The sequence below is a fragment of the Salmo trutta genome, chromosome 32 (genome assembly GCF_901001165.1).
Source record: "Salmo trutta chromosome 32, fSalTru1.1, whole genome shotgun sequence".
Lineage (NCBI taxonomy): Eukaryota > Metazoa > Chordata > Actinopteri > Salmoniformes > Salmonidae > Salmo > Salmo trutta.
This window is the reverse complement of record NC_042988.1, coordinates 19088655-19108537: the sequence shown is the minus strand read 5'-3', so window position 1 is coordinate 19108537 and position 19883 is coordinate 19088655. Positions and strand designations below refer to the sequence as shown.

At 42.5% G+C, this 19883-nt stretch overlaps 4 protein-coding genes and 1 long non-coding RNA gene across 6 annotated transcripts in view; 4 read left to right on the top strand and 1 right to left on the bottom strand.

Annotated features, from left to right (window-relative positions):
• The window catches only part of LOC115170569 (ras-related protein Rab-3D), a 9329-nt gene extending 4532 nt beyond the window's left edge, over positions 1-4797 (top strand). The window contains exons 3-5 of the mRNA XM_029726834.1: positions 1964-2082; positions 2172-2296; positions 2472-4797. Coding sequence (XP_029582694.1) covers positions 1964-2082; positions 2172-2296; positions 2472-2659 — 432 coding nt within the window. The 3' untranslated portion in view covers positions 2660-4797. The remainder of the gene's footprint in view (positions 1-1963; positions 2083-2171; positions 2297-2471) is intronic.
• swsap1 (SWIM-type zinc finger 7 associated protein 1) overlaps positions 1-14851 on the bottom strand; it is a 26179-nt gene extending 11328 nt beyond the window's left edge. The window contains exons 1-2 of one of the 2 annotated variants that reach the window (XM_029726826.1): positions 14494-14851; positions 12033-12173 (exon numbers count right to left, since the gene is read on the bottom strand). In XM_029726826.1, the coding sequence (XP_029582686.1) occupies positions 12033-12173; positions 14494-14757 (405 nt within the window). In that variant the 5' untranslated portion in view covers positions 14758-14851. Of the gene's footprint in view, positions 1-10632; positions 12174-14493 lie in introns of those variants that run through there. The other variant, XM_029726825.1, reaches the window with a different exon arrangement.
• On the top strand, positions 1280-1780 carry LOC115170579 (uncharacterized). The gene is made up of 2 exons (XR_003871058.1): positions 1280-1401; positions 1465-1780. It is a non-coding gene; the product is annotated as an uncharacterized LOC115170579 (long non-coding RNA).
• LOC115170545 (erythropoietin receptor-like) lies at positions 5661-9505 on the top strand. Its single transcript, XM_029726793.1, has 8 exons — positions 5661-5875; positions 6242-6377; positions 6569-6735; positions 6836-6987; positions 7227-7383; positions 7535-7622; positions 7755-7839; positions 8002-9505. The coding sequence occupies exons 1-8, from the start codon at positions 5776-5778 to the stop codon at positions 8704-8706; spliced, it is 1590 nt and encodes a 529-aa protein (XP_029582653.1). The 5' UTR covers positions 5661-5775; the 3' UTR covers positions 8707-9505.
• LOC115170539 (zinc finger protein 653-like) lies at positions 14818-19883 on the top strand. Its single transcript, XM_029726771.1, has 10 exons — positions 14818-15219; positions 15452-15489; positions 15601-15906; positions 16048-16595; positions 16729-16903; positions 17064-17154; positions 17296-17407; positions 17558-17672; positions 18409-18508; positions 18729-19883. The coding sequence occupies exons 1-10, from the start codon at positions 14924-14926 to the stop codon at positions 18904-18906; spliced, it is 1959 nt and encodes a 652-aa protein (XP_029582631.1). The 5' UTR covers positions 14818-14923; the 3' UTR covers positions 18907-19883.

Genomic DNA, 19883 nt, shown 5'->3' with positions numbered 1-19883 from the left:
CGAGAGCAAGTGTACAGTTAATGAACAACCCTATGTGGAATGGCCAGGGGCGTTTAATCCGCAGTGTCCTGTTTTCACTCAAACCCTCTGAGCCTCGCCACTCTATGAAGAGTGTACAGGTGGTGCCCTGTCCACTCTGCTGCAAGCTTTCCTCCTTGTGTGTGGCATGAAAGGCTTGAAATAATGTTTTTATCATGGTTTTAAAAATGAGTTTAATTTAAAGCCTTCTATAGTATCATTATGGTTCTACCTTCTCAACCTGAGCCATACTGTTTATTCTAGGAGGATACACCACATGGCAATATGTTAACTGCACAATGACACACCTGGTGTCAGAACCACAAAGCCCAGGGCTTAGAGTGTGCCCCGCTTTGTGTGGGCGGCAGGACCAGGTGACGCATGCTGAGAAGGGTCCTAGTGACATCAATGGCTCTGACCCCCAACCATTTTACACTCATTGTCAACATGCATATGCTTTTGGACAGTATTTTCTTTACTTGGTGTATAGATAGTTGTGGAGACAGTGTGAGCCATGGGGACAGTGTATTTAGTTAGTGCTACTGTAAGTTCCATTACCCTGCTAAATATTTGATCATGTCTGCACAGATCAGGTAAGATATGCATCTGGTATCTTTCATTCATAAATGAAACAAAAATGACCTTGAGATGACGCAGACTCTCCTTCTGGGTAAGGTCATTTAACAGAAGTACACCGCTGCGGATACACCGCCTCACACACTTACAGAGTACTTGTCTCTCTAGCCCGGCAACTGCTCCAAGTTAAGAACAGCTCTATTTCTTGCAATCTCTAAATCGGTGGCAGTTTGTTCGGGCTGACTACCCTGCACACTATTAGCCCTAATGAAACATTCATAAAACACCCACCCCACTATTCAGTGATGTAAAGTCCTCCAATGCAAATGAGGGACCCAGGCCAGGTTACCAAGCGATGGCCAAAGATCGTTGCCATGCCAATTTAATCCCCTCACCTGCTTGACAATTTTTTTCATGTTAACCTTTTCTAGGGAAGCAACTCTGACATCACACTCAACCTGTACTTAATTGAAATATGTTTCTGATAAACAGGTCTCTACAGCCCTGACATCACACTCAACCTCTATCAGAAACATCTTTCAATTAAGTAGAGGTTGAGTGTGATGTCAGAGCTGTAGAGACCTGTTTATCAGAAACATCTTTCAATTAAGTAGAGGTTGAGTGTGATGTCAGAGCTATAGAGACCTGTTTATCAGAAACATCTTTCAATTAAGTAAACAGGTCTCTACAGCTCTGACATCACACTCAACCTCTACTTAATTGAAAGATGTTTCTGATAAACAGGTCTCTACAGCTCTGACATCACACTCAACCTCTACTTAATTGAAAGATGTTTCTGATAAACAGGTCTCTACAGCTCTGACATCACACTCAACCTCTACTTAATTGAAAGATGTTTCTGATAAACAGGTCTCTACAGCTCTGCGGCACCAGAGAGCTGTTATCGACGTCTGACGCTCTCCATGTTCTTTTTGTTCTTACTGGGTTTTTCATAGTGGGCCAGGGTTTGTTGTTTGACAATAAGTTATGTTGATGGACATGACAAATGTAGATGTTACTCTTTGTTTAATCATGTATCTGACACTTTAATTTGAAATAGTCTGAAGTTGACAGTGGCTTTGGGTGGGAAGGTTTAGGCTGATAGTGCCTTGTACTTTAAATTGTCCTATCACAGAAGTATGTTTATTTATGTCAAATATCCATTTTGTATGTTTAAAAAAAAAAAGAATAATTGTAGTCTTTCCTAGACCTGCTGAATATTTACAAGCATATACACACACATTCACCTCTAGCATCTCAAGTCTGTAGGCCTTAGTCAATATTGCCCCTTTCTGGTCTCACAAAATACCACACAATTTAACATGTTCCCCAACCTGTAAAGAATGACCATCCATCATGTTCCCCACAGGACACAGCAGGACAGGAACGCTACCGTACCATCACCACAGCCTACTACAGAGGAGCCATGGGCTTCCTGCTCATGTATGACATCACCAACCAGGACTCCTTCAACGCAGTTCAGGACTGGTGAGTGAAAGGTGGAAGTTTCCATTTCCATATTGACCCTGCTGCGTTCTCAGACTGTGCATTCGTCTACTCTCACCTCGGTCATACAGGGCAACTCAGATTAAGACATACTCTTGGGACAACGCACAGGTGATCCTGGTGGGAAACAAGTGTGAACTGGAGGATGACAGGCTAGTCCCCACAGAGGATGGCCAGAGACTGGCCGAAGATCTTGGTGAGTACTATCCACGACAGCATACAGTCTTCGCAAAGACTATACACAAAGAGGTCACACTACCACAGCATACTGACCTCATGAGAACACACAGATAAAGCAGGGGACACCGAACACTTAAGCCTAAATATCTCATCTGCTTTTCTTGAAATCTCTCCACGTCTCTGTCTGACAGGGTTCCAGTTCTTCGAGGCCAGCGCCAAGGACAACATCAACGTGAAGCAGGTGTTTGAGCGGCTGGTAGACGTCATCTGTGAGAAGATGAACGAGAGCATGGGCGGAGATGCCAACCTGTTGTCCAATCACAGGAGCACCAGTCTACAGGACTCGCCTCCAGAGAACCATGGGGGCTGTGGCTGCTAAATCCAGCCTCACTTCTCCTCACAGCCCCACAACAAACCCCGTCACTGTGCCTGAAGTATAGAGAGCACACCTCTCAAACTACACCTCAATCTCACACTCCCTAACACAGCCACTACAGTGAAAACCATAAAGCAGCCAGCTGAGATAACCATTGATCCCCTCCCCTCGGTCCATCCAGCGTTATCCCACATATCTCCTGCTCTAGTTTCTGTATTCCCTGAAAAGGCCCCATCTCTCTTGTGTACTGTGGCCTTCACCCCCCCATGTGGTGGAGCCAACGGCTTCTACCACATGGCATCCCCTCTGCCCTTCTGGCAAAAAAATGTAAGTACTGTATTTATTGTGAGAAACCTTTTTAAAGCAAAGCTAGTTCAAATCAGCTTAAAGAAATGCCAATGCGAAGAAGATTTGTCATAATGAAATTAGTTTCCAGTAGTCATTATTTTAGGTCATTGTTGTTCAGAGTTTAATTCATGAAAATATAATAGTTTTAGACTCAGAGCAGAAGGTGCTTTTGTTTTGGATGCCCCCTGGCTAGGTGCTCTGCTTTGAATGTATTCATTGGACTTAACTTCTCAGAATTCAAAACTGTTGGAACTGTTATTAATGAAATCAGATGACATCATCCAGACAATCACAAAACGGAGTTATTCTGCTGCTTTGGCCTTTTGCTTCCTTATTTACCTGACTTCCATGCTTTCCTCGACACTGAAGATGCCATTTTTCCATGTCCTCAGAATAACTGTGCACTACTATTCTTGAGACTTTCTTAACCACTACGGCTTATGGGAAAGAGAAGGTGAAAAGTATGAGATTCTGTTCCAAACAATGTTAGAGCAATGTTGTGCTCTAGCATGTTTGTCTGGGAGGAAGTCGTATAACACTAGTGACACTGATGCTCATCACGTGACCTGCTCTGGCATGTCCCTGCTCACCCCTCTGTGCCTCCCTTCCTACTAATTGTTCTTACACTTTCCAACCCGATTGCACAAGGCTTCAACAGTGTCCTGTAATTTGGATGTGCCAGTGTAAACTGCCTGCATTACTTGCATGATGTTCTGTACTGTTCTTACAACTAAGTTACTGTCTATGAAGTAGCCTAATTAAAGCGTGGTGATTGGCCAAGCATGACACCCATGCTAATTAATTTTCCAAATCATATGCTTAAACAGAAAGACAAATGGTGCACCTAAAGCATGTACAGTGCATTCCATTGTACTGCTTGGATGGCTTCAGTAGAAAAAATATGCATCTCCCCCTGTTCTCCGGCCCTCTGTTACTCAGACACTGCCATTTCCCTATCACAAGCCCCACACTGTTCACTGGCCATCAGTTAGGGACAGGCACTGTCTCTGCATGATAGCAGCCTTATGTTTTCACGCCAAAGCACTGCTAAAGCTGAGGGGTTGGGTCAAAGCCCGCCAAAAGTATTCATGAGCACCTACTCTCTCCCATTGCTTATCACAAAGACACCTATCCACCTGGATGCACAGCTGATGCTGACTCGCTGTTTGATATTAGCTGGCTGATTTGTATCAAGTGATCTCCCCTGTTCATCTCCTACCACGACCAAGTGGTCTTGTTGTGGTGTGAAACATTTTACTGGAGACTTAACCGTTAACCTTTTATAGCTGTGTAAAAACACTATACCCACATTACATCTGCATTATGCCCAAGTTGTAAAGCTCTCTCCTGGGTGGTGTTTGTCAGTGTATTTAAAGTGTTTTTCTTTCTGCTGCTGAAGGTAACTGGATTGAAAGTGGTGAGGTTTTACTGAAAGTCCTGAGGAGGACTTCTCTAAATGCACTGATACCCAGTTTATCTAAATACATAAATGTCAGTTGATTAAAAGAACCCATAACATTTTTGATAATTATGTTCATCTGAAGTTGTAAGTGAAAGTCATTTTATCCTTTTATTTTTTTTTCTGTGGAATTGGTTAGTTTTTGTGTAGTCTGGCATTCCATAGGTTATAATGGAGGTTTGTTATACTATTAAGGGGGAACTATACTGTTGTGTCTTAATGTATATTTGTTTTGTTCCTATTTAAGACTCTCTGTTTAATGGAAAATCTTATTAGAAAAGGCATATACATTGAATGTGTTTATGAAAATAAAGTCTTCATTACAAAATATAAATGCTGAGTTGTTGTTTTATTGTGCAATCCTGATGATTAGAACTTGTGAAAGCACAACATCTATGCATTCAAGCGGACAAAGGCTTGAGACCCATGTTCTATGTGGTTAGGTTAGTCTTCATCTATAATTTATGGCCTTACGTCCTACCTCCCTTCCCATTTGGATAAGGGGGGTTGTGGTGTTTTTTTAATCTAACGACAGAAAACCACACTGCCGTGGTCCTCAACAATAAGAGGTTTCCTGGTGCCATTTTCTGTCACCTATCAGTTACCCAGTTAACCTTTTTATATTTTTACATCATAGTGTATGTAGTCTTACATCATATACTGGTGCCTATCAGTGATCTTCCTTAGTGCCAAATGAGAAATCCTCAGCCTGAGCCCACTAAAGTCAAGTGATGTAAGGCCAGGCTAAATTACATTCAAATTATGTAGGGTTGGGATGAGCCTAAACGCCCCCATGCTTATCACGGGACGCTACCCCTTGCAATACAGATAACGCAGGTCGAGCTCAAAAACATGGGTGTAGGTCAGAGATAAGACCGTTTACGCTGAGTTGTGAGTTCACTGGCTCCATGTGGGTTTTCAGATATTAGGCCTACCCTATTACCTGTGTATGTCTGCCACGTGCCTCCTTTGTTCCTCACAATAAGGAACCTCAATTATGCATGTCGAAAAAATAGCCCACTACAACTAAATGCAGTTGTCACTTAGAGTTGTGTTGAGGCCCTCAGCTTTCTCCAAGGGTCCCTGTGGTTTGGTGGGACATATTGTCCTGTTGGAAGCATGTTGTAACCTTACTCTAGTCCCGCCCACAGACATGAGTGAAAATACTTTATATGCTCCACCTCTACAGTTGGGTTTGAGTAAAAAGTAAACAGCTTGGCTTGGACACTCGCTCCCACCTTATCTCCTGTGATGCACGCACAACTGTACAACACAACGCGTTGTCCGCTTTGTTCTCAGAGGAGACAAAAAGATGACAAACGATAACCTGAATAAGCTGTTGGTTTTTTGTGTATTATTTTGCACTCAGAAAACATCCATCGTGCACGGTGCACAAGCTTTGGAAACTAAAGGTAGGACACATTTTCCCAAATAGCCTACTTGTTTTCTTCACGTTCTGTAACAAGTGTTTACAATTACAATGCTTATTTTCAATCGTGTTATTGTATTTCAACATAATATGTTTGATGTTTTAGATTTGGGTTAAGATAGAGACAGGTTATCAATTGTCAAAAGTTTGTGTTTCCTTGCACAATTTGGTGAATTTAATAGCTGTTAAAAATAGTTATAATAATCACTAATCATCAATAGTCATTCCTCTGGAGCTGTTTGGAGACTTACTTTAAGTCTTCACCTGTGTTTACTAAATTGTCAAAACCAATAATGCCCCAACACACATTTTCCTTGTGGACTAAGACTTCCCTCCCTTGTCCACACAGTGGCTCTGCTGCGCCACGCTGAGTCAGAGAATCCAAAGTGCTTTGCTGAAGGGATGTCGGACCTCACCTGCTTCTGGGAGGAGGATGAGGAAAGGGCTGGCTCTGCTGAACAATACTCATTCATATACACATACCAGTAAGTCATGATCAGGCAAAGCGCTCAGTTAATAATTGCTGCTACGTTGTACCATATCCTCTCACCCTGTCTTGGTAGAGGGTAGCTACCTGCTATGAATGTGTTTTGAAGAATGATCACCTCAATTTTGCATTTAGCCTAGAAACTTGATACAAAGTGTAAACAATCCAAATGTCTCTCCTCCTCTGCAGGAATGAGAACAGCAGTGAGTGTGCCGTAACTGCCCTACCAGCAGCAGGCGGCAAGAGGCTGTATTTTTGCAGGTTGTCCCAGACTCAATTATTTGTGCCCCTTGACATCCGGGTGTTTCGGGACGACCTGCTGATCCACAACCGCAGTCTCTTAATTGAAGTTGTCTGTGAGTTAGAGTTCTGGTTGTGGGTGACTTTTGGGAACTATTCCATTCGTTTTTTCTCAGGATTTAGGAATTACATTTTCTTCTCACGTCTGTGTGTCAGTCCTGTTAGACCCGCCTGCCAATCTGACATTGACGAGTACAGGGACGCAGGGGCAGCTGAAGGCCAGCTGGCTGCCTCCCTCTCTCAAGTACATGGGTGACAGCATGATGTACGAGGTCAGCTACGCCATGGCAGGGAGCCACATTGGAAAGGTATGAACAACACACACGCATATCAGAGGTAGAAGTTTGTTACCGGACAAGAGAAACGTTTGAAGTCCTTGTGAATAATAATGCAGTTCCTTTCTTGGCCTTCGGCAGAGATGTGTCAATGACAATGCATTATCATCTCGTCTTCAGGTGGAGGAGATGTGTCAATGACAATGCATTATCATCTCGTCTTCAGGTGGAGGAGATGTGTCAATGACAATGCATTATCATCTCGTCTTCAGGTGGAGGAGGTGCAAGCCAGCTCTGAGCTCATCTTGCGTGGTCTGCAGTCAGGCACTACGTACAAGGCGCGCATTCGTGTCAAACTGGACGGCATCAGCTACAGCGGCTTCTGGAGCGCCTGGACTGACCCGGTACTGATGGAAACAATGCCTGGTGGTAAGCTTCTTTCTCCTGCAGCAACATTCACACGGTCACCAAAATAATGTGCTTGTCTCGTGAGCTAAACATCTTTGTTCTATTTGTGAGGGATCCCTCCCTTGGATTTCATCCCTGGTGTAACCTTGTTGCTGTGCTATCTTATTTGCAGACTTGGACCCTCTCATTATGTCCCTGAGTCTCATCATCTCTCTCGTCCTCACCCTGCTGTCTCTCATTGTGCTCATGTCTCATCGCAGGTCAGTTACCATAAACAACAACTTTCCAATGTTCTTAGTCTACCACTGTAACTACACTCTTTAGTGATCTCCTTTGTAGAGACATCCTCAGTGGTATATTTATGGAATAAGGCTGTACAATATTGTCCTCAGGTTCCTGTTGAAGATCTGGCCAATCATTCCCACCCCTGAAAGCAAGTTCCAAGGCCTCTTTAAGGTTTATGGCGGTGACTTTCAGGTGAGACAAATAAATCCAGTATTAGTATCCTTGGAATATGAAACTCGGTATGAAGTACCTTGTGCAGTGTTTATCTATATCCTTTGTGTGTATCGTAGTCTGTTCATCTTGACTCAATATTAGTGCAGACTCCTGAACCTCTCTCATTTGGTTTGTCATTAGGAGTGGTTGGGCCACAGCACTGGAGGCTTATGGTTGAGGCCAGCCTACTTCTACTCCGAGGAATTCCCTGCGCCACTAGAGGTGCTCTCAGAGGTTAGCCTTGCTCCCGCCTTACCCAGCTCCGCTTTGCCGCCCAAGGCCTCAGAGGCACTTGGTGAGGAGGAGGATGAAGACAATAAGCTAAAGAAGGTGGATTCTGCATTGATGGAGGGGTGGAGAGAAACCCCCCAGGAGCACTGGCTGATGGACCAGCTCCAGGCTATTCATCAGCACCCTGCACCCCGGACCCAGTCTTCTCTACTGGAGTCCCATGATGCCTACGTCACCCTCAATGCTCAGAACCACAGTGGGGAGGAGCCTCTGGATGACATATTGGAGGAAACTTTGCCCCTGCACGTTCTCTTTGCCTCTGGAAGGACATCCTCTGAATCTCGATCAGATTTGGGCTCCCTCCAACAGAGCTCAGGATCGGGCCGCCTCTCGTCCCATTCCAGTTTTGAGTACCCAAACCACACCTGGCCGCCCAAGGGCCCCGGGTACACCTACATGGCAGTGGCCAACTCAGGCGTCTCCATGGATTACAGTCCGATGAGCTCGAGTAAGATCGATGACATTGGGAAGGGAGTTATCTATACCAATGAGTACACGAACGAGATCCCTGCACACAGAAGACCCATAGGTACGCCCATCCACTTTGCATTCTGAATTAAGGCTAAGCTATGTTACAGGCTATGAACTGAGGCTTAAAGGTCCAATGAAGCTGAAAAACAGTTGGGATGTTTGTCCAAGGCTTCTACATTGACTCCATCTTCTTGTCAGTGGAATGTAAAAAGCCAGGATGTAGGCTACTCTCATAACTATGCGATAACAGACAAACCAAAATTTAAGCTCAATGGTTTTGGTGAGGAAAAGTCAAAAGTATCCCTGATAAGGATTTCATAATTCTTTGGATGTCACAAGCTCATTCTCACAATATCCCGTCAATCGAAAGGTAGCTGTTTGAGAAATACATGAACAACTGAAACACTCTAAAGCTGATAATATAAAACACATGTAATGTGTATATTCTTAGATCACTGGATCTTGTAGGTCAATTTAAGGTTATTTTCTATATTTTTATTAGAATAACTAGATAAAGTTGACACTTAAATTGTAAATATTGTGTTTGTCTATTGTACAAGAGTATCACTAAGATGTAACCATGGTCTTAACATGAAGCTCCTGCGAGAATGAAGAGGATGTGCAGGAATGTGTTTAGGCAATGTGTCACATTTCAGTATGATGCTATTGTACACCTCTTGCTTGCAATGCTTTGATCAACAAAGGTTGTAAAAGTCATGATGGTTCCAGTGTATGAATGTTTGTATATCTGTCTGTCTGTCTGTCTAATTGTCACCTCATTGAATCTTACATATTATCATATATTTTGAGGCCATAATTGTTGAAACTGTAAATAATTCAAATGTTATTTTGTTGGTTTAAATAAACACCAGTTTGTTGAAAATGTAGGTAATTCCTCCCACCCAACAAACAAAAATTGTGATTTGGCTAAATGTATGGGTAGATTGAAAAAACGTTGTCACATTGGTAAAAAAAATACAGTTGTATACATAGGCACATGTGAATATGGCAATTCAATGTTGTAGGGCAAGCATACTCAACTCTAACCCTACAAGGTCTGGAGCCGGCTGGTTTTCTGTTCTACCTGATAATTAATTGCACACACCTGGAGTCACAGGTCTGAATCAGTCCCTGACTAGAGGGGAACGATGAAAACATGCAGTTGAACTGGCTTCGAGGTCCAGAGTTTAGTGTGAGGGTGGTAGAGTATCGCAATATTTTTTCCATGGCAAAAATGAAAACAAAGCAGATTAAACTATTTGGTCCTTTAAAAAGCCTGCTGTATGTAAAATATTATGCGCTATAGCATGGAAAATAAATAAATGTGACTCTGGATGACAACAAAATTATTTGTTTCCAACATTAGGGCGGTTTTCCTAAAGAAGTTAAATCTGTTTCATGTTTTGTTTCTTTGCCAAGATAGTGATATCGTCCCGTTACTTAGAATGTGGACAGTAGAGTAGCCTAGGCATTGGGGAAAAGGGTATTTGATATCATAACAAGTGAAGTTCACAACTTTCCTTATATGACTGACCTAGATCTTAGCATAATGAGATGAGGTGCTGATCTGTTCAGAGAAGATAAGGAGCACAATCCCCTCACAGAACACAGGTATAGAACATAGCCTAGTAAATATGGGAAAATCTTTTAAAAACAACCAACGTGAAAATTTGTTTAGAATAAAGGCTCCAATCAAACATGTTTCGTTTCTTTTTAGTTTACTAACATTTAGAATATTAATTAGTTCCTAATTTGTCTATCTTTAAACCCTTTGCTTTTCAGTTATTTTCAGTGTTCATTTCTAAACAAACTGGTGAATGTTTCCTGACTTTTTCATTACATGTTATGATAATACTGTGATGATTACCTATACGGAACTTCTGACAATCTATCATTTCTGTCACTCAGTATCTCTTTATGGTCAACAAAAATGTCAATATAATGCCTGAAATATAACATAAATGTTAATCATTTCTGATGCGCTTCCATATTTGATATCTTCACAATGTATTTTTTTTGTACTAATATGATTTAAAAATGTATGGCATTAAAGCAAATGAAATGTTACTGGTCACATACACATATTTAGCAGATGTTATTGCGGGTGTAGCGAAATGCTTGTAAACTGTGCACCATTTGATGTTCTTGTTGTCCTTTAGTTGAGAAAAACGTGGGGAGACATTCTAATTGTCCCCGACAGCTAATATCTATAGATGGGTTGGTTGTTTAGCAATAAAACCAACGGGTACACAACTATGTGGCAAAATCGACAGGGTTGGCTTAGATTGTTGACAACATGTACACTATATTTTGTCTCCAATGTTTATTGAAAACATAAATAAAGTTGTACAATGAGCACTTGTTGTCTCAAATACATAGTTACAGTTGGTGGTTAGCTAGCTAGCTAGCTAGCAAGTTTTTGCCATATTAGAATAGACGTGACATCAGTCAAAACAAGAAATGGTAAGATAAAACTAGCTGAAATGAGCAACTTAAGATTCCCCACATGTTGCTAGCTATCTGGCCATCCAGAATTACAACACATGGCCTTCTGCCCCATTGAAGTGTGCGCATCGTTTTCGTGACGTTCTCTGCTATCCCGTCTATAGCATCAGCCTAATCTTCCCTCTACAAATGATCTTAGAAAGCACCACAGGCACAACGGTTAGACAGAAAAGTAAATGGGAGTTGAATGGTTGAATGTGAAGTCGCATTGTGTAGGAGAGAAGACAAAAGGGCAAGGGAGGAGAACATACTAAAATTATATTGTGACAGAGCAGTCAGGAACCGTACGATTCAGTCGGAGGAGTGGTTTAATTCACACAAAAACTTTGCTGAAAACTTTTTGTAAACACTAGTGAAAATCATTTTGTGCATTGGAAAAAAACTGTTCCCCTTGCATCTCAATCTTTGGGAATGCAATTGTTTGATATAAGTATATACGTTTTTTGCATGTCTTTTATTTCTTCCTCATCCACTGGCAAGTAATTTAATAGATTTCAAACCATTGTAAACTCCATTGAGCGATTGGGGCAAATGACCAGTCGCCATTCTCGTGCCAGACTTGAGACCTCCTCATCCTTAGCAATAGGGTCTTCTGTGATCCCAGCACCAGAGAGGTAAACATGCCACGTGTCCTGTGGTCCTGCTACAGCAGGGGCAGAGTTCCAGTCCTGGTCCAAGGTACACCTAACCTGAAAGTAGCGGTCTAACACTGAGAGGACAGGGTCTGAGGAGTCCCCACCAGCATGCCCTTCCCACTCGGACTGGAACGAGGCTATGACCCGACAGGGGGCCAGACTAGCGGCTCTCTCTTCCAAGGTCTGTGTGAGAAATGCAGCCGTGTCATACAGCAGAGCAGAGATGTGTGCAGCAGAGGACTGCTCCGCCTGCTGAAGGCCACCACTCACCCCAGGCCCGCGCAGGTAGCCCTCCAGCCCATCCACGATGATCAGCGACGGAGGGGCAGCAGATCCAGAGGCTGATTCATGCAAAGAGGCCACGTCCTGAAGCAAATCTTCCAAGGACCTGGGGTATGAAAACTTGATTTTCTGCAATAAAGTCATGCCAATAATCAGAACGGTTTGCTTAGGACTTTTCAGGAAAACATTTTCTCCCTCATTTTTAGGGAGAACTTGGCAGTTGGCCAATCAGGCATGTTTTGTGCTGATAAGTGATGCACATCTCTGTGACAGATTAGGGGTACCTAGAGTGAACTCTCTTATCTGCTTAGGAGGCAGGATAGTGAGAAGAGATAAGTATCCATCATTAGGCGTACCTCGTAACTAAAGGACATACAAATGTATAATTAACTTGCTACTAGAGGTCGACCGATTAATCGGAATGGCAGATTAATTAGGGCCAATTTCAAGTTTTCATAACAATTGGTAATCGGTATTTTTGGACACCGATTTGCCGATATAAAATATATATTTTTTGCACCTTTATTTAACTAGACAAGTCAGTTAAGAACATATTCTTATTTTCAATGACGGCCTAGAAACGGTGGGTTAACTGCCTTGTTCAGGGAAAGAACGACAGATTTTTACCTTGTCAGCTCGGGGATTCGTTTTTGCAACCTTCCGGTTACTAGTCCAACGCTCTAACCACCTGCCTTACATTGCACTCCACGAGGAGCCTGCGTGGCAGGCTGACTACCTGTTACGCGAGGGCAGCAAGAAGCCAAGGTAAGTTGCTAGCTAGCATTAAACTTATCTTATAAAAACAATCTTAACATAATCACTAGTTAACTACACATGGTTGATGATATTACTAGTTTTTCTAGCGTGTCCTGCGTTGCATATAATCGATGCGGTGCCTGTTAATTTCTCATTGAATCACAGCCTACTTCGACAAACGAGTGATGATTTAACAAGCGCATTTGCGAAAAAAAACACTGTCGTTGCACCAATGTACCTAACCATAAACATTAATGCCTTTCTTTAAAATCAATACACAAGTATATATTTTTAAACCAGCATATTTAGTTAATATTGCCTGCTAACATGAATTTCTTATAACTAGGGAAATTGTCACTTCTCTTGCGTTCCGTGCAAGCAGTCAGGGTATATGCAGCAGTTTGGGCCGCCTGGCTCATTGCGAACTGTGTGAAGTCCATTTATTCCTAATAAAGGCCGTAATTAATTATGACATAACATTGAATGTTGTACAATGTAACAGCAATATTTAGACTTAGGGATGCCATCCGTTAGATAAAATACGGAACGGTTCCGTATTTCACTGAAAGAATAAAGGTTTTGTTTTCGAAATGATAGTTACCGGATTTGACCATTTTAATGACCAAAGTCTCGTATTTCTGTGTGTTATTATGTTATAATTAAATTTGATACAGCAGTCTGACTGAGCGATGGTAGGCACCAGCAGGCTCGTAAGCATTCATTCAAACAGCACTTTCGTGCGTTTGCCAGCAGCTCTTCGCAATGCTTCAAGCATTGTGCTGTTTATGACTTCAAGCCTATCAACTCCCGAGATTAGGCTGGTGTAACCAATGTGAAATGGCTAGCTAGTTAACGGGGTGCGCGCTAATAGCGTTTCGAACGTCACTCGCTCTGAGACTTGGAGTAGTTGTTCCCCTTGCTCTGCATGGGTAACGCTGCTTCGAGGGTGGCTGTTGTCGATGTGTTCCTGGTTCGAGCCCAGGTAGGAGCGAGGAGAGGGACGGAAACTATACTGTTACACTGGCAATACTAAAGTGCCTATAAGAACATCCAATAGTCAAAGGTATATGAAATACAAATCGTATAGAGAGAAATAGTCCTATAATAACTACAACCTAAAACTTCTTACCTGGGAATATTGAAGACTCATGTTAAAAGGAACCACCAGCTTTCATATGTTCTCATGTTCTGAGCAAGGAACTTAAACGTTAGCTTTCTTACATGGCAGATATTGCACTTTTACTTTCTTCTCCAACACTTTGTTTTTGCATTATTTAAACCAAATTGAACATGTTTCATTATTTATTTGAGGCTAAATTGATTTTACTTGATTTATTATATTAAGTTAAAATAAGTGTTTATTCAGTATTGTTGTAATTGTCATTATTACAAATAAATGTAAAAAAAATGTCAACCAAAAGAAATAGGCCGATTAATCAGTATCGGCTTTTTTTGGTCCTCCAGTAATCGGTATCAGCGTTGAAAAACCTCTACTTGCTACATCTTCCAATTGTACATGACACAAAATAAAAGTGCTAGATGTCAAAAGACATTGTTAGTTAATGATTTCAATAAGGAGTGTGGTGCTGTGTTATGTTATGTTTATCAAGGTAGTGCCAAATAACACAGCTGCTGAACCAAGCTAGATAGGTCGTTTTTATTAAGGCCTAGTAGTATGTGAATAGCTAATTACCTTCAAATTGTCGGGGCTCAGGTTGGACATGGATTCTTGTAATGATCCTGGAAGGCTCTGAATTTTAACCTGAGTGAAAAATGAGACTTTGAGCCCCAATTCAGAGGCAGCCGTCACCGCCGCAAGTATCAGCAACGAACGGTTGACGCTACAGTCTCCGACCACCAAGGTACTGCATTTTGATGGTGCGATGTTTTTGAAATCCTTCGGTTTTCCATTGTGTTGGTTAAATGTCCTAAAGACAAGCGTCAAAATATCGGTCATATCTTTCTTTAGCTATATATCTACATGTATGAACTTGGTTTATCGTTGATAAAATTTCTGCTCAATGCATGACGTGCAAAGAACATTTTCGTTTCCCGCCAAGTGGTGTCACTTCCTGTAAGACAACTTCCGCTAGGAATGACAACAACAGACAGCTGTTGTCAAGATGGCGGATGGCTATGGAGGAGAGGAGGGTCTCCTGGACGCTGAAGAAGCCGGGGATCAAATAAAATCAATTTCGAGGCGTTGTAGAGGCCGTCCCAGGCTCACTGATTCTGATCGAGCACAACGACGCCTCGACTCCCGCAAGAAGTATGATGTTAGGCGAGTTTATCTTGGAGAATCTCACAAGGTTTGGAGTGAGCTTCGCCGGCGAACGAGTTTGAGTGACGCTGGACTTGCGGAGTACCTAATCCTGCTCAACTCCACGTACGGGGAGAGATACCAGAAAAAATACGGAGGGTAAATTTACGAATAATACATAAAATCAGAATATCAAACTAGCTAGTAACTAATATTGTTTAGTTAGTTTATCCCCTCTCTTGTCATCTGTTAAATGTGAGTCCTTTCCCCAGGCCACCTCCTTCAATCAATTGGGTTAGCTAGCTCGGGCTATCAACTCAATAGTGCTTAACGTTAACACAGTATCCTCATGCAATAACGTCACTGTCATATTTATATTCCTGGCCGCTAGGAAGACAACCCCAGAAGTATGTGCAAATCTGAAAATAGGTAAGAAAGAACACCACATTTTATCCATTTACCCTTAAAGAAAAGTAGCCCAACATCAGGGATTGATTGATTGATACATTTATGTCACTGGTGATACTTATTTTCTTACAGGGAAAAATAAGAGAGTGTCTAGCCTTTGTAGCATGGTGACCTGGTACAAGGATCACTCCCAGACCTGCCCACATGAACCGCAGCTCAGAGCTTTGGAACCCCAACCTGGATTCTCCACCTCTGCTATCTGGCAGTGTGATGCTGACCATTCATTTGTGCAGCACCTCTCCTCGCCACCAAGAGGGGCCAGTGAGATGGAGACAGAGACGGAGGAGGAAGTTGACAGGGACACAAGGACAGAGGAAACTGGAGGAATCATGACCAGGAGGAGGAGGAGAGAGACAGATGCCCACAGACAGCTCACTGGTAAGAGATACAGTACATTCACATACTAATTTGGCTTTTAATTGTTCTGGGTCGCATGTAATTGTATGGGAACCACTGATTTGACAATCCAGGTAACCTGTATTTAAATGCATCTTTATTCTGTACCCTTGTCTTTCCTAGATGCAGGAGGGGATTTGGAAGTGGCCGGAGCCCCGGTGACTATGGATCAGGTGGAGCAGGCCACGGCTCTCAGCCAGCTCCCAGGGATGGAGGCCCCATCCAGGGACACTCCACTAATGGAGCATCTCTCTGAGAATCAGTCTGTCTGGGAGATGGAGGTGGTGATGGAGGCAGGCAGACAGCAAGCCCAGGAGTTTGACGACGAGGAGAAAGGTTACAATGCTCTAGGGGAGGACATCAACCCAGAGGAGGAGGCGGAGGACATGAGAAGAGACAGAGGAGATGAAGGAGTGGGTACATCACAAGATGGTTACGAGTGTGTTGTAGTGACTGCATCCTTAACTGACAGACTGGACAAAGCCGATGAGGAGGACACCACACAGACAATGGGTGACACAGTTGGTGTAGACACTCAGACCAACCTCCATCCAGTCCCAGCCTCTATGCAGGTGCCTGGGCAAGGGGAGCTATTTGATTCTCAGACACTACAGACTGTGGGGACCACCTGTGAGATACCAGACCAGCGAGGAACTCTGGACGGTTCTCAGGTTAAAAAAAAAGACTAGTAATTTGTCTTGGAATTTTATCACAATCAAGTAGCTGTCGTTCCTGAAAGCACTTCCTTTATATAGTAATATTAACATGTAGCCTATCCTATCTCCCTCTGCCTGTCATTCGTAGCTGATCATCATTACTGGCCCCAGCTACGAGGCTTTAGCATCCGAGGGCATCCAGCTCAACATGGGGGGCGGAGACGTGGAGGAGGTCACCTGCACTGTCATAGAGGGCGTGGCTTACAACCAAATGTGCCAGTCAGTGGCAGACTTTAGGACGACAGAGGAAGACTCCATCACAGGTACTGCTGGCACAGTATTTTAGCCTTTGCTTACACCGACAGAATATACATTAGAATATGCTGTAATTGTTGTATATGCTGATTTAAAGGATACTGACATTGACAAAAATCAATGATGAGTAGCTTGCTATTCCAATGGTTTGAGATATTTTTCTCTCAGGCCTGAGTGACAAGGAGCTGCTCCAGCCCAGTATTGAGTCTCATTGCTTGGAGCCCACTTGTGAGAGGGAGCTACAGAGGGGCCTAAGCAGGTGAGTGGCCAGCATGGAGAATTATGGGTATCACATCTGTAGAGACAAACTTATATGGACATGCCATTTTCATTCCCATCTTGACTTCCTCAGAGCACTTCTGTAGATGAACCACGGGCATCACTCCCTTTTCTATTTCAGATGTAGGAGGAGCAGACGAGGTCCTGTCATCGAGGCAGACGGAATGCTCAAGATGTTCCACTGTCCGTATGAAGGCTGTAGTCAAGTCTATGTAGCCATCAGCAGCTTTCAGGTAAATAGGCCCTTTTAGGCACTCTCCACTTCAGCTTTTGCCTTGATTTGGAACACCTTGACCTTGTAGTGCCATCAAGTTACGAATAAAGAAAATAGAAATGCACACATGTTGCTGTGATCCATAATATGTTCTTTATGTTCCCTGCAGAACCATGTGAATCTGGTTCACAGGAAGGGGAGGACCAAGGTGTGCCCCCACCCCGGCTGTGGCAAGAAGTTCTATCTGTCAAACCACTTGCATCGCCACATGATCATCCACTCAGGTGGGCACAAACAATTCTAAATCTGGGCTATACTGATATACTGTACATTGGCGCATGAGCTAGTAGTAATGTATTCATATGTATCCTGCTATGACGTCTACTGTATAATGCAGCTTTGAATGTCAACCTGTCTCTAAAGCGAATGGTTTTGACCACATGGAACTTTACTGAGTGATGCTTCACAATCGCCTCGTATCTAACCGTGCTGCCTATGAAATGATTGCTGACCTGGTTGTAAAATCACCCAACTTTACACTGGTCTGTAGAATGGCCATGTAGAATTACCAAATACAATGGCTGTTAAATACACGGACTGGTTTCAGCAATATTGTCTAATGGGGATTCTGAATCACTTCCAAATAAAATCTAATTGTCGAGAGCCCCAATCAGCAGAGAGGCTATATGAGTTGTGAGCTGTCCTGGCGACTCAACATTACAAGCATCTGAATTCTGCGCCTCCAGACCGTGCCCAACCCCAACTAACTTTGTCCCCTCATTTTTAAACTAAGTTTGTCGCAGATGCCGTACCCCCGCACATTGACTCGGTACCGGTACCACCTTTATATAGTCTCGTTATTGTTATTGTTTATTTAGTAAATATTTTCTTAACTCAATTTCTTTAACTGCATTGTTGGTTAAGGGCTTGTAAGTATTTCACGGTAATGTCTACACCTGTTGTATTCTGCTCATGTGACAAATAAAATTTTATATTCATTTTTCATCAAACTTTGTGTAGGAGTCCGAGACTTCATCTGTGAAACATGTGGGAAATCGTTCAAAAGGAAGAATCACTTAGAGGTTCACCGGCGCACGCACACAGGAGAGACGCCCCTTCAGTGAGTGAAACACTTTGATCACTCAAGTTTTTACTCCCGGACGGTTTATTTCATTTTCTCTACACATTTTATATTTTGGTTTTGTACAATATATGCAATTTTGTCTCACAAACAAAAATGACTACATTGTACTCCTAAAACCACTTTCTGCAGATTAGAATCATCTTACATTTTTCTCCTTCATCTCCTGTCTCCCTCCACTCCTCTACCTCTTCTGCAGGTGTGAGATCTGTGGGTACCAGTGTCGCCAGCGAGCATCTCTCAACTGGCACATGAAGAAACACACCCCCGAGGCCCACTACAACTTCACCTGCGAACACTGTGGCAAGAGGTTTGAAAAGCTTGACAGTGTTAAGTTCCACAAGTTAAAAAGCCACCCAGACAAACAGGCAACATAAGGCGCAGTGCTGCTGGAATGTGCACTAAATATCAACTGGTCAGGGCCAGACCAGAAAGGGACTGAATCTGTCGACAAAGAACAAAAGAAGAATGCCCGTAGAGACGGGTATGCCCTTTTGGGGAAAGAGCAGCTCTTTTGAATGAACACTCTAAGGACATTGCTTAGTCTCGCTCACTATAATGGACTTTAGACCCTGCTCTCAAAGCTGTGCTGGACACAGCCTTTTTAGAGCTCACAGAGGGAGCCTAGCTGTTGATATAGTACATTTCAGCGTAGTTGTTTACATAATGTGCTGTATGCCTCTAAACCATACTGTCTATACCATATTATTAACATATCCATAGATTCTCTCTTTTGTATTCATTTTTATACACTTGTCATCCACAGTTGTAATGTACTTGTTGGAAAAAAGTATGTTATTTTTGTTAATGCTTGTGGTCTCACGTCAGTACATGTACATGAACTGATGCCTGCTGGTAAAATGCCAAAACTAACATAACTTACATATTCATGGGGAAATGATAATTACATCTTGAGTAGTAATTGTAACAATGTGCATGGATGTAAAGGACATGTCAATGGATTCAGAAAGAAGAGTTGTGTTGTCACAAGTGGGCTGCCTACATTGAAATAGAGAATTGGTAATTGTTGTCATTGACCTGACCAAGGAGTAGTCTTTTTGTGTGAAAGTCTTGCGTCATCTTTCAGGTCTGTCTGTTGTGCTGTGTGTCTATGAACAGAGTGATGTTGTCTTGTGGTTCTAAAATGGCAAATGTAGTTTTTGAAAACCTTTTTTTCTAAAGATCTAAAGCAGAATCGCTAACTTATAGTTATGTTCTTTTCCTGTTTTCTGTATCACTGAATTATCAATGTAAAATATGTAAATATGACCAAAATAGATTCTGTACATATTTCTGGAAGAGACATTTGTTTTGAGACAAATGTAAAATAAAATAAAAGGAGTACTGTATTGGA